General features: G+C 43.3%; 1 protein-coding gene and 1 long non-coding RNA gene across 3 annotated transcripts; both read right to left on the reverse strand.

The window, feature by feature from the left end:
• Positions 1–2,226: 2,226 nt before the first annotated feature.
• On the reverse strand, positions 2,227–6,356 carry LOC123144776 (uncharacterized). 2 transcript variants are annotated; one of them, XM_044564014.1, is made up of 8 exons: positions 6,237–6,356; positions 4,189–4,853; positions 3,769–4,081; positions 3,300–3,446; positions 3,143–3,190; positions 2,874–3,017; positions 2,611–2,775; positions 2,227–2,525 (listed from the first exon to the last, which is right to left on the reverse strand). In XM_044564014.1, the coding sequence occupies exons 2-8, from the start codon at positions 4,791–4,793 to the stop codon at positions 2,385–2,387; spliced, it is 1,563 nt and encodes a 520-aa protein (XP_044419949.1). In that variant the 5' UTR covers positions 4,794–4,853; positions 6,237–6,356; the 3' UTR covers positions 2,227–2,384. The 2 variants fall into 2 exon arrangements, 1 of the variants encoding a protein (XP_044419949.1); XR_006471926.1 differs by having other exon boundaries at positions 2,449–2,525; positions 2,611–2,791.
• A 3,826-nt stretch (positions 6,357–10,182) lies between these two features.
• Positions 10,183–13,282, reverse strand: LOC123144777 (uncharacterized). The gene is made up of 4 exons (XR_006471927.1): positions 13,012–13,282; positions 12,837–12,936; positions 12,279–12,389; positions 10,183–11,956 (listed from the first exon to the last, which is right to left on the reverse strand). It is a non-coding gene; the product is annotated as an uncharacterized lncRNA (long non-coding RNA).
• Positions 13,283–14,661: the final 1,379 nt, after the last annotated feature.

The raw sequence follows: 14,661 nt of genomic DNA on the forward strand, positions 1-14,661 counted from the left end.
CAGAAATGCTACAGAGCTCGCACTCACTTTCTTGTAAATACAGGCTTCTCCAAAAGTCTGTATAAAACCATATGCTTTGATCACGCTATCAAAGCGTATATTCCAACTCTGAGATGCTTGCACCAGTCCATAAATGGATCGCTGGAGCATGCACACTTTGTTAGCACCTTTTGGATCGACAAAACCTTCTGGTTGTATCATATACAACTCTTCTTTAAGATATCCATTAAGGAATGCAGTTTTGACATCCATTTGCCAAATTTCATAATCATAAAATGCGACAATTGCTAACATGATTCGGACAGACTTAAGCATCGCTACGGGTGAGAAGGTCTCATCGTAGTCAACTCCTTGAACTTGTCGAAAACCTTTTGCAACAAGTCGAGCTTTGTAGACAATAACATTACCGTCAGCGTCAGTCTTCTTCTTGAAGATCCATTTATTCTCTATGGCTTGCCGATCATCGGGCAAGTTAACCAAAGTCCACACTTTGTTCTCATACATGGATCCCATCTCAGATTTCATGGCCTCAAGCCATTTCGCGGAATTTGGGCTCATCATCGCTTTCTGATAGTTCGTAGGTTCGTCATGGTCAAGTAACATGACCTCCAGAACATGATTACCGTACCACTCTGGTGCGGATCTTACTCTGGTTGACCTACGAGGTTCGGTAGTAACTTGATCAGAAGTTTCATGATCATCATCATTAGCTTCCTCACTAATTGGTGTAGGAATCACTGGAACTAATTTCTGTGATGAACTACTTTCCAATAAGGGAGCAGGTATAATTACCTCATCAAGTTCTACTTTCCTCCCACTCACTTCTTTCGAGAGAAACTCCTTCTCTAGAAAGGATCCATTCTTGGCAACGAATATCTTGCCTTCGGATCTATGATAGAAGGTATACCCAACAGTCTCCTTTGGGTATCCTATGAAGACACATTTCTCCGATTTGGGTTCGAGATTATCAGGTTGAAGCTTTTTTACATAAGCATCGCAGCCCCAAACTTTAAGAAACGACAACTTGGTTTTCTTGCCAAACCACAGTTCATATGGTGTCGTCTTAACGGATTTCGCTGGTGCCCTATTTAACGTGAATGCAGCTGTCTCTAAAGCATAACCCCAAAATGATAGCGGTAAATCAGTAAGAGACATCATAGATCACACCATATCTAATAAAGTACGATTACGACGTTCGGACACACCATTACGCTGTGGTGTTCCGTGTGGCGTGAGTTGCGAAACTATTCCGCATTGTTTCAAATGAAGACCAAACTCGTAACTCAAATATTCTCCTCCATGATCAAATCGTAGAAACTTTATTTTCTTGTTACGATGATTTTCCACTTCACTCTGAAATTCTTTGAACTTTTCAAATGTTTCAGACTTATGTTTCATCAAGTAGATATACCCATATCTGCTCAAATCATCTGTGAAGGTCAGAAAATACAACAAGTCTGTTGCTCGCTCCATTGTTCCGGAGAACGGAGTCTTGGTCACCTTGCCCATGAGGCATGGTTCACAAGCATCAAGTGATTCATAATCAAGTGATTCCAAAAGCCCATCAGCATGAAGTTTCTTCATGCGCTTTACATCAATATGACCTAAACGGCAGTGCCACAAATAAGTTGCACTATCATTATTAAACTTATATCTTTTGGCTTCAATACTATGAATATGTGTATCAGTACTATCAATATTTAGTAAAAATAGACCACTCATCAAGGGTGCATGACCATAAAAGATATTACTCATATAAATAGAACAACCATTATTCTCTAATTTAAATGAATAGCCGTCTTGCATCAAACAAGATCCAGATATAATGTTCATGCTTAACGCTGGCACCCAATAACAATTATTCAGGTCTAAAACTAATCTTGAAGGTAGATGTAGAGGTAGCGTGCCGACGGCGATCACATCGACTTCTAAACTAAGGGGGGCAACAGAGGATGGTTTCAGCTAACTCTTATTGCTTTGAACTACCATGCAAACAGCTGCAGCAAATTCATTTTTGTTACTTGCAGTGTTTATGAGATGCTTCAAATATCTAAGGGTGCATACACCTGTAGGCAGAAAGTGTGAAAATTTTAGTTGCTCGACTAGTGATACTAGAGTCATTTATGCAAGTAATCTGGACTGCTGTCATCCTGTGATGGCAGAACTTTTAGCGGTGCAATGCAGAGTTCCGAGCATACAAATATAAGTGTGGCAGCTCCAGTTTGGTAAGGGTTTCACGAGCTTCTTTACAGTAAGGAGCTCTTTAGTAATAAAGCATGCAACAATCAGATCCTTGAAACAGTAGCACACCAGGACAAAGTAGCAAATAATGTTTAAAACATAGAGCTTGGGCAGAGAGAGAGAACTATTGATTTGTTTGTAACTTACATCAATTGTTTAACAACCGAAACTTCCTGTTCCGGTTCCAGTCCAATCGAAGAGAAAGTTCGGCCATTTTGGAACACTTTAATTCTGTTTAGTGTCATTCCCGGTTTATCTTGGCTGGATGCTTTGAGCACATGATCCTGATAATGAATGGCACAATAGATTAGTTACAGTGATCCAACAAAATGGAAGTGTCCACCTACACAAAAGAACACAATCACTCACCATTTGCTTATTGACTAGATGGTCATAATCAAGACTCTCCCCACATTCCTCAGTCATCTTAGCATAGTGCATCCAGTCATCTTGTTCAACTGGATCCTTAATCAAGCCAATGGGGTACTCACTCACAAATGACTTGTATACATTCTTCAGGCTATCTCCAGATATCTTCAGAGAAACATCACTGTTCAGCAAGGGGAGCCAATGTTAACAATGCTCCTGAAAAGATGAAAATTTATTCATACTAAAATTAACGGTGGGACTACCTCTTCCTTGAAGTTGAGGTCATAGGTTTTGTCCTTGTCATTGTAGAACTCTGAAGCAGCAACATCCATTCCAATGACAACCTTGCCGGTGTATCCAGCCTTTTCAATTGCAGTCTTCAAGAGCTCAAGGCCATCCTTGTTCTCCTACAATGTCAGAAAACAAAAGGAACTCAGATCACAACCCAGATACGTGGACTTTCAACAGCTGCCGTTAAAACACCAAGACATAACAAAGCAAGGAAATCAAAGCTCTGAGAACAGGGATATACCTGAATGTTAGGAGCAAAACCACCTTCATCTCCAACATTGGTGACATCCTGCCCATATTGCAGTTTAAAGTAAATTATCCAAGAGAATATCGTACAAGGAAATTCATAGTATACATTATAAAACTATTCACACAAGGATGTTATATATAACTGATACCTTGTTTAAAAATTCGTCCAGATCTCCAGCGGTCTGTTTAGTTTCTCCACTATATGATGCTTTGACTTCCTTTGCCATTTCTTTTGCAGGTTCTTGCAGAAACTTTGCATACTCCATCCTTGCTTTCAGTTTCCTTTTCAACGCTTCCTGCATCGGAACATGAACTACGTTCTTGAGCCAACCAATTTGCAAAGTAACAATGTTTGTGGTTCATATAGAAATGTAACTACGAGATCAATTCAAACATTGATACACAGAAATCTGTCATATCATGAACAGCAGGGTCAACAAACCATGGAACTAGAATGATGATATGCTGCACATGCACATCTGCTTAACACAGGGCAGGTAACCCATGCATCATAAGTTGTGACATACATGGTGGCATAATAGAATGCTTAGAAATGTAATAGCTAAACAGTATAATCATACTAGTGCACTTAGTAATTATTGTTGTTGCATCACAAACCTCTTCTTTCATCTTGTCTTGAAAAGTGGATGGCAGCATGTTTGGAAACAACTTGAGAAACACCGGCAATAAGAATTCCATGAACGGAACAACGATAAACACAGCAACAGGTACCAGCCTGAAGATATCAGCTGTTGTACGGGTGAGTTGTTGCCTCTCTCTCCTTGACAGGCTCTTTCCACCAGCAAGCTTCACCAGCAATCTTGATGAAATCCTAACATCTGCCCAAAGTAGCTTTGTTCCTAACCAGTAATGCTGCAGTCTAGAAATAAATTCATCCTTCCCATGCTTCAGCTTTACAGCCCAGTCAACTCTACACAGAGATAGGTTGCATATGTTTAGAACACCGGAAAAATGGGGCAGAAAACAATATCTTGTATCAAAAGTCATAAGTTTGAGTTCAAGGAAGACGATACAGACCTACTCATTGAAGCAATAGCTCGGAGAGCAGGGCCAATACCCAGAAGCCTTGCCCAGAATTTTTGTACGATTGATCGGCTAGCCTTTAGAGATTCTTGCACCTGCTTGGCTTTGGCTTTAGCTTTTGCTGTGCTTAGGCCTTCCACAGCCTGGTCACATTCTTCTGGGGATGCCTCCTTTTTCTTTTTATTCTGCTTCTGATCCTCACTCTGTTCTTCTTCGATATCCAACTCAGGTTGCCCAGCAGTTGCGGTTGATGCTCTGCGGACTGACTGCAACAAACCTCTAGCTCCAAAAGGCAATGCAAATTCATTACTTCTTCCAATTCCATAACCATGAAGAGAAATCACATGAGCTGGTCGCTGCGGAAACCCATTACCAAGACCTAGCAGACCACCCTTTGTCAAATTCACATTATACTGCTCTTTCTCCTTGTCAGATTTTGAGTCCCCTAAGCTTTGCTCGAGAAATTGCGGCGCTATTCTTGGCTGAGCGTTGAAACCAAATGCCCCATGCTGGAAGGTAGAGAAGGAGGATGACAGGATAGGTGCGTTAACATTATCCAAAAGACGCTTCCTTCTCCTAATGATCGCCCTTGAAGCCATACTTGGTTGCTTCTCACCCTCTCAATGGGAAGGCAAAGATCATGCCGTTCTAAGTACAACCTGAAGTGATCAAATTCAGAAACCATAAGAAAAATAAAGATTGACAAGGGGATAGTAACAGCACATTACAACAACAAAAAAACAGCGGTGAGAATAATGCTGAACAATTGCAGTACCAATATACCACACGCACTAGTCAATTCTTTTCAAAGGGCACTAAGTGTAGTTTTCTGGTATAATGAAAGGACCGTAAATCTCTAGGATTTCCTCTAACATAACGGTAGAACACATAAGTACAGTGAGTAATACTTAGAAACTTATATGAGTAGCAGCTAATATGGAGAATCAAAGTGAGCATGCAAAAGCTGTAAGAGAATCAACTCTGATCCAACTAACAAGAAAGCTCAGCAATAGTCCAATCAACAGCCAGCAGAACAAATAAGTCCGTGGTTGTGTATTTCCCAACTGATCACAAGATTCAGAGCTGACAATCCATAGCCAGCACAACAAGTAAGTCAACAGTTGTGTATCTCCCAATTGATCACAAGATTCAGAGCTGACAATCCAAAAATGCATAAATACTATGAGTAGTAATTTCACTGTTGCCGGTAAGAAGATTCCATGAGAATCAACTATGTTCTTCACCTCAGATTTACAAATTGCTCACTTTAAGTCTTAACTACGACAAGCACTTGTAGGTTGTAACAGTTCAAGAACAAAAATCTGAAGCAATCATTAATTAGTAGTAAACCTGCTTTGGACACTTGCATTAAGGAATATAACTCCATCTTTTAATTTCCAAAATAAGAGTTATAGAGGGAAGAAAAAATCACAGATAGATTATTATAATCAATAGCAGAGCATCTCCTCGGTTCAACCATTTTGCCTATCCAGATATCGACACAAAAAAGCTCAACAACATATGGCAGTGACAATTTAATTCGACAAGTTTGACCTCAGGAGCAGTTCGAGATTATATAAGTTACAAATTCCACACGACCATCGAAAATCGAAACCCCGCGAAAAGTGTGAATCGCGTCAGGTTCAGTCCGTACCGATTCATCCATCCTCCCAAGTAAAAGAGACAGATAGTAGGGGCGGACGATTTGCAAACGATCGACGAAGATACTATAAGGAACGGGCGAGGACAAAACAATTATAATTTCTGAAGTTTCGAACAGGACCGCGAAATCGGTCCTTCCGGTTGCCACCTACCCTGAAACATCCACTACTCGCCACTCGCCAGAGACAAAATTAGACCGAAAACTAAAATCGCAGCAACGCACGTGACCACTGGCTGTCGACTCGTTCCACCAAATCACCGATGTGAGGGACGCGAAATCCTTAGGAAATCGACCAATGCGTCGACCGACCGACCGGGCAAAAAAGATCAGAAGAGGATAAACCGAAGGAGCGTCTGGAGAGAGGCGGAGGAGAGCTCACCCGGCGAGGGACGCGGCGCTGATCGGCCGATCCCGGCGAGGTAGGGTTTAGGGGGTTTTGGGGAGGGAGGGAGGGGAGGAGCGAGGGGGAAAAGCAAAGGGGAATGGAAGGAGAATAGGAGCAGCGGGGGCTACTTTACTCGGAGAGGAGGGCGGGGGCGGAAAAAAATTCTATACGACCGGGTCGTACACAACCGAGCGTGAGACCCTCCCCCGTATGTGACACCTGGCGATACGAATCTTAAAGCAACGGCCGTCTCACAGCGCCCCAAACTGCAGCCGCTGTTGTTGTATGAGATTATCATTGTATGATGTATTGCTCTTATGCATAGGCACGTACTAGTATAAATGCCCGTGCATTGAATGGGCGTGGAATCTTACAAAACCTGCTCCATATGTCGTTAGGTACAATTTCCTTTTTTCTTGAGTTGGAATCGCTGTGATTTATTAACCAGTCTCCATTGATTCTGAGCGTGATAACACACGCTGGCAAGACATAAAACCATGTTTTACAAAGCTTATTCTTATTACAACTAAAACATGGGCAACTTTGTTCTTAAACGAGGCACCCAGTAAACCTTGGACTCCACGAAGTTTTGAATTTCTTTGTCATATACGCATCATTTCTTATATTCAGTTCTAATAAACGTCGGTACTAATGTTACATTGAGGTCCTCCCCATAGGGCGACTCGGGCGGCCAGAAACCTAGCCGCCGCCACAAACCACCTCCCCCCCTCCCTCCGCCGCTGCCGGGCTAAGCCCGGGGGCCGACGGCGGTGGCGGGGAATCTCCTCTCTCGCACGTCTCCGGGGCGGGGCGGACCCCAAGGCGTGTCGTGGCGCGACCGATCTGGGATCTGCGGCGCGGCGGATGGCGGCAGGCGGCGGGAGGCCGGCCTGTCCTCGGACGGCGACGGCTTGGCGCGGCGGAGGCCAGGGCTACGGGCGTTGCGGATGGCCCTTCGGGCGGCAGCGGCGGCTGCGATCGACGGCGGCCGGCTTGGCTGCGGTGGCGTGCATGCTGCCTTCAGATCGGCGACGGCGGCGTGGAGGGCATGGTGGTCTCGTCGGCGGCACCTCCGATCAGATCTGTTCTGACCGGTGCAGCCGACGGTGGTGGTCATCTCTTCCGTCAGAGGTGATCGGCCTGAGGCTGGGTGTTCGGATCTCGGGATCCGTCATCTGGCACCAGCTGCGAGTCGGGGAGACGTAGTTGCCGGTGAAAACCGAGCCGACGGCGGGCGATGGCGGCGTTCCACGTCGTTACCTTGATGAAGGCATCGTTAGTGACTACCGTCGACCCACTCATATTGCTCCGGGGAAAACCCTAGGATCTGGTGTTCCAGACCGGACGATGGCGACACTGCGGTGTCGTTTCTCTCTTGGGAGCGTCGTTTTGTGGAGCAACGCTGGAAGTCAGAGGCAGGAGGTGGAGCGGCTTCGTCTTGTACGGAGCTTCGGTGGAGATGTCAAGTCATGCTTGACCGACAGGTGCTACGCTTGGTCATGCCTGGTCGGCAGGTGCTACGCAGACAGATCCTCCAAGGGCTTCAAGCTGTGTCGGCTGGTGGTACGTGGCAGCATGGCGCTGAGGTGTATCAGTGGCGACCGCGACGTGTACAGCTGTTTGCGCGCAGGGAGGAAGTGCCGTTGGGCGCCGTGGTGGCGTCGACGTTAGCTGGACCGAGCAAGATTGATGCATCAGTACAGTTCTGAAGAGGGAGCGGTGGCAGTTGGCGGCGGCGGACTCTGAGAGCACGCCGGACTAGTGTTTGCCCCAGACCCGACAAGTGGCTAGGTTGGGGTCTCAGGTCTTAGATGTTTGGCTTGGCTGCGATGTCTGTTTGGTATTAGGCCCAGGCTATCTGCGCCCCTTCATCAACGGAATAGGTGTAGCGACAGTTTGTTGCTTAGACGGCGGCTTTAGTCTTATTGTTGTATGACTTTGTAAGGTCTTATGAGAATAATTAATAAAGTGACCGTATGCATCGCCTAGATGCAGAGGCCGGGGTCATCCTTCTTTTAAAAAAAAAAAAGAAGCCACCGTGGCATTCTTCGCCTAATTGAAGACTTCATGGAATAGTGTTTGATTCAGTTTTCTTTTTTTCATTTCAGAAAACATGATTTTGTTTAATAAAAATAAATGCTTTATTAAAAAATAGTGACTGTTTTTTTTGAACATTTTTAAATGCACTTTTTAAATGGAACAACTTTTGGGAATTTTGACCAGTTTTTAAAGTGTGAATATATAAAACTATTTTTACTATGTTGAGTTTTTTTGATATATAAGTTTGTTCTTTGGTGGGGAGTCGTTATTCTTGTATTTTTCATTATTTGGGCTTGGCCCAAAGAAAGCTCTTGACATGGACATTTCACGTACGCAGATAACACTTTGGTGATTCTAAAAAAAAAGATAACACTTTGGTATTAAAAAAAGGAGTGTCTATTACAATCGACTGAAATTTAATTGGCCTTTAATCAGATACTTGTAGAGGAAACTCCTGAACACAAACATACTATAATTCATCATTCGGCTGCCATAAAATCATCATCAACCTGCTGTACAATGATCAACACATTATGAACTAATCACATACTAAATATTTCATCGTCATGAAGCTTCAAATACAGTTTTCTCGACTGAAATTTACAGTCAACTCACTATGGTAAACAGTAACTTTAAAAGTGTATCGAGCTTTGATGAATTTTACAGTGTTCGTTTTACTAAAATTCCAGTCAGTAACAACCAGATCACAACAAAGATACTGGAACTTCCGTAAAAATAAGGAGAAACAACCAGTAACAATGTGTGCTTTATGATCAGATAAGAACGAGAAAGAGGATGGAGGAAGAAGGGGACAGAATAGCTACACAATCAGGAAACTACAGTCACACCATGAAGACAAACTGCAGGTCAGTACTCTCGCAATCTCCTCCAAATAGTTCTTCCAGTACAAGAAGATCAACACCTAAGAGCATCATCAAAACATGTCTAGAACACCAATAGTTCAGAAAAATGTAGCACTGTAAATTAAGGTAACTGTATACTGTAAAATCTATACCAGGTCACTGTAAAATACAACAATCACAACCTTTATGGTACTGCTGTAAATTACAGAAGTTATAGGATTGTAAATCTTCGAACAGGGTAGTGTAAATTCAAGCAGGAGGTCACTGTAAATTCAAACAATCAAAAAAATTATAGTGCTGTAAATTATAGAAGCTACAGGACACTAAATCCATCATTAGGTTAGTCATCAATTAACTATAATTTACTACGAAAACAAAAACAAGTAGACTTCTTTGAGTACTACAGTACAGTAAAATCTATCATAGCAATTCAAAAAATTCTAGTAGCTACAGGGCAGTTATTCGATCGTCGTGTATTGTAAATTCATCATGAAGAAACGGTAAAGTAAACACAAACTTTTAGGAGGCACTCTAAACTGGACAGTATTACCTGTTAATCAGAAACAAAACAAAATAAATTTCTAAAGGACGAACAAAATGAACTTCTTCACTGACTTCACTCAACATACATAGACAAACAAATCGGAAAATATATCACTTCACTTGCATGACTTCACCCAACATACATAGACAAACAAGTCAAAAAAAATATAGGGGACAATGAGGTGCTTCACTTGCATGACTTCACCAACATACATGGAAAAACTCTGAACCACAACCCTTAAATTGATTCTTCTACTGCATGTAGGGGCTTGACTCCACCCAACATACAAAGATAGAAGGTCAGCATGTGCATCATTCAAGGCAGCCAAATATTGCAAAGGACATGGAATTTATATACACTGAAGATGAACCTTCTCTCAATGTAAGTAAAAAAGCAACTACTTCTTCACAAGGATACAATTTTGTAAGTACCAAAACATACTTTTATTTGAGCGAAACAATATTGAAAGTACTAAAAATATAAAGGGTCATTATTGAAGGAAAAAATATATTCCTATGCGAATTTCTTGATGAAAAATTTGTAACACAACACCCTTGCTTTACTACCGGCCGCCGACTCCGCCAACCCAAACATCTTACTCCTGCTAGCAACGTCACTGGACATGGTGAGGGTGAAAACTCTGTCACATGCTCAAGGGTTATATGATTGGCATTGCTAGTTGAAGGTTATCTACATGGCTTAAAATCATTATTCTAACCTGAAACAGCAAGATAAACATACCTATATAGGCCTTGGAGAGACTACGTATTGTTGCCAGTGTTTGATGAAGCTTCAGATTAAATTACTATGTATTATATGCTTAATTTTATTAGTGTATGCTTGATTTTCTTACAATCAAGGGAAAATGTAGTAATATAATCTGAAGCTTCATGAAACAGCAGGAGTACTACAAAGCTGAAGGTCCCCTGCCTGTAGAATCTAATGTACAATAAGCAATGCCTTTTTTTGATCTCCTCTTGTACAGAAAATCGTTCCCCAGACTGTACCACCATAGTCAGGAAGCTAGAGTATTTCGCTCTGAAGGACCAAGGTGATTCGATGCACGATCGTCATGCCAATCACCCCTGAGTAATGCTGTTGTGGTGTGTCCGGTATCAGGTTATCTGTTGCAAGAGGTTGCAAGTCCACCGAAGCAGTGGCAGAACCAGTATCTTGGTCCGTCTCAGAATCACCCAACTGAGACAGACGGGCTGACACTGGCCCACACACCAGTTCTCTCCACTCTCTACCACTTCAAGGGCAATTTGGAATTTATCAGCAATTTCAGAAGCACCAAAACTACCAGAATATGAACTCTATGGTACGAGTAAAGCAGAGCTGGAGAATCATGTTTTAGCCCCTTTCTCCGAACTTCAACTCCTAACTGATAGTGACCCGATGCTTGAAATGTAGAATAACAATTTTCAGTCATTATTAGATAAGTTAAGAAGATTGGAGGGCCTCTGTATTTGAGAAATGCACAAAGCCGTAGTAGCCAGTACAAGATTTACAAAGTATCAATGGGAACACGTAGGTTCATAGAATTGTACGAATGTGAAGACATATCGAACTAAAAAACAATTACGAGCAACAGATTCATACTTCGAGCCAAGACAAACAGATTTTTTAAGTGATTGTTTAGTAATTTGAGAAATGACAAGCAATGAGCATGTGAATATCAAGACTACCTCCTAGATTTGATTGTCAGTGTACTCTCCTAGAGGGTCAAGGTTGTTTCTCACAGTTCAATCGAACATTGATGATGGCCAATCTAGAAATCAGATCGTACAACCCAATGGTGCCAATGTCGACAATGTCTACTATTATCTAACCGATAGTAGGACACATGATACAGAAAAGGGCATGCATGAGAGTTGATTTACCACTACATATTCTACCAAAAATACCTGTCTGCATACCTTGGAGTATATCTCACGTGCATCATTATTAAAAAGTTAATGACATGAGCTACTTAGTAATATTCTGTTGTTGATCTGGCAAATCACTGAATCAAACAGTTCATTTGCCCATGAGTTTAGATTTCTGGCAATTTACTCACAAGGGGAAAAAAGGTGCAGCTTCTTTAGAACATGCCAACACAAAAATGTAAATACGTAACAGAAGTGGGCAAGAGGGAAAATAGATGATGGTATTTACATGGAGGTTATGGAGCTGAATTTCTCCCTCTGATGGCCAGTTATTAGATAACCAATCTTCAGACATTGAAAGAGAGGCCTCTGTTATGCTTCTTGTTGGGAAGATTTGCCCTGAAGTAAGAAGGCAGTGAGATTAAAAGTTGGGAACACAACTTGGCACAGGGCTTAATCCATGTTTTGAAATCATTCATCTATCTCTTAAAAAACATCACTTTCTCTATAGACAATGTAAACTAAAACTGATGACAATTATTTTCAGCAGACCAAGAAAGAACAATGGTTTGCCAAGAAATATTAATGAAACTAACAATTACCATTGTACGTTCTAGCATATTAGGAATTTCATTTCATTTACCATGTAGTACAAAACCTAAGTATTGTCTGGAAACATATACGTCAAATAAATATAGTGGAAAGGACCACAACGACATACCTGCAGGAGAGCCACAACTTGAGCAGCAAATTGCAAAAGAACTTAGTTTGCTTGAGGAAATATCACATGTTAAAATCTCCATGGTTCCCTAGATGCATAAACATCATCACCCTGCAGGCAAACATGACTTGCCAAAGCGGATCAGTCTACAACATCCAAACTTACCAATAAATCGAGGAAATGTGAAAACATCAACGCTGTTACGGCAAGCACGACAACCACTTTAGAAATTTGAGCTTTAGTCATGTCGCTGCATATTTGGAACATCATAATGTTATTCCTACTGAACCTTGTGTCAGCCATTTGAATAATTACAACTAAAATGATATGTGACCTTCTATATTCCTTTTGTAAATGTAATATTGTAACGAATTCTATATCTGGCTAAATTGACTACCTAATGTCCATGCTTATATAGCACAAAAAGTGAAGATTAATGTCCACGCTTATACAGCCCACCTTTCCCCATACAAGGATGTACACGATTATTTTGTTTCTGAAAATATTGTTGACAGTGTATACACACAACCTCAAATTCTCAGCTAGGAAAAAACAAACCTAATCATCACTGAACATTGTGCTTCTTTTGCATCACATCTCCATGAAGAATCTGCCACCGTGGTGGATGGGGAACTCCCATGGGGTGCTACATCTGCATCTGCAGCAGAGGATAGGAAGAGAAGGTGAGGTGTAGAGGTGGCAGATCCCGGGCAAGAAAGAAGGAGGGACGAACCTGGGGCCGCCGGAGATGCGCCGGCGAAGCCTTGGCCGAAACCCTAGCCACGGGGGTGGGGTTGCGAGCGGGCGGTAGAGGCCGGAAGCGGAGAATCTGTCCAGAGGGGAGGGAGGCGCGGACCGTGGGGAGCTCGGGAGCGTGCTGTGCGTCGCCGGAGCTCGCCGGAAGTGGCCGGCATGGGTGGTGGCGGCGGCGAGGACTTCGTGGGCGAGAGGGAGAGGAGGCGAGCCCGTGTGTGTGGTCGTGTCTGTTTTTTCTTCTTTGCAAATCTGATCGGACGGTGGGTTGAATCGCACAAACTACAGGTACTCTTTTGCAAGAACGAAACGTTTTCTCTGATAATCACTTAAAAACGGACTGCGGGTTGATTTCTCAGAAATGGGGGGACTTTTTTGCAAAAAGCCTAACGACGGACGACCACAGCCGATCGCTGCTTTATTAGTAGGGAAAGATATATATGATGTACAAGGTGGGCCACGAACCTCAACTATACAAAGAACTAGGAGGCGGACCCAATACACAATATGTAACACATATACTCAACACCCCCCGCAGTCGAAGCGGCACCGTGGCTGACGTAAAGACTGGACCGGAACTCCTCAAATGACGCCGTAGGCAAGCCCTTGGCCATGATATCTGCAAATTGTTGAGAAGTAGGGACGTGTAAAACACGAATATGGCCAAGGGCTACCTGTTCCCGAACAAAATGAATATCCAACTCAATATGCTTGGTCCGTCGATGATGCACCGGGTTAGCGGAGAGGTAGACCGCCGAGACGTTGTCGCAGTAGACCACCATGGCACGGTCAACAGGGCAAAAGAGCTCCTGAAGCAGCTGGCGAAGCCACGAACACTCGGCGACGGCGTTGGCCACCGCACGATACTCAGCCTCAGCACTGGAACGAGAGACCGTAGGCTGCCGCTTGGACGACCACGAGATAAGTGAGGGTCCAATGTAGACACAATAGCCCGAGGTGGAGCGACGAGTGTCAGGGCAGCCCGCCCAGTCTGCATCGGAGTAGGCGGTGAGGGCGGTGTCGGCGGAGACGTGAAGCGTGATGCCAAGATCCATAGTGCCACAAACATAGCGGAGAATCTGCTTGACGGCTGTGACGCCCCCGATTCAGTCGTACACTAATCATGCACGCAAACGTGTACGATCAAGATCAGGGACTCACGGGAAAATATCACAACACAACTCTAAAAACATAAATAAGTCATACAAGCATCATAATACAAGCCAAGGGCCTCGAGGGCTCGAATACAAGTGCTCGATCATAGACGAGTCAGCGGAAGCAACAATATCTGAGTACAGACATAAGTTAAACAAGTTTGCCTTAAGAAGGCTAGCACAAACTGGGATACAGATCGAAAGAGGCGCAGGCCTCCTGCCTGGGATCCTCCTAAACTACTCCTGGTCGTCGTCAGCAGCCTGCACGTAGTAGTAGGCAACTCCGGTGTAGTAGGAGTCGTCGTCGACGGTGGCGTCTGGCTCCTGGGCTCCAGCATCTAGTTGCGACAACCGAGAAGAAAGGAAAGGGGGAAAAGAGGGAGAAAAGCAACCGTTAGTACTCATCCAAAGTACTCGCAAGCAAGGATCTACACTACATATGCATGTGTATCTGTGTAAAGGGGCAATATCGGTGG

This window comes from Triticum aestivum, chromosome 6D (genome assembly GCF_018294505.1).
Source record: "Triticum aestivum cultivar Chinese Spring chromosome 6D, IWGSC CS RefSeq v2.1, whole genome shotgun sequence".
Classification (NCBI taxonomy): Eukaryota; Viridiplantae; Streptophyta; class Magnoliopsida; order Poales; family Poaceae; genus Triticum; species Triticum aestivum.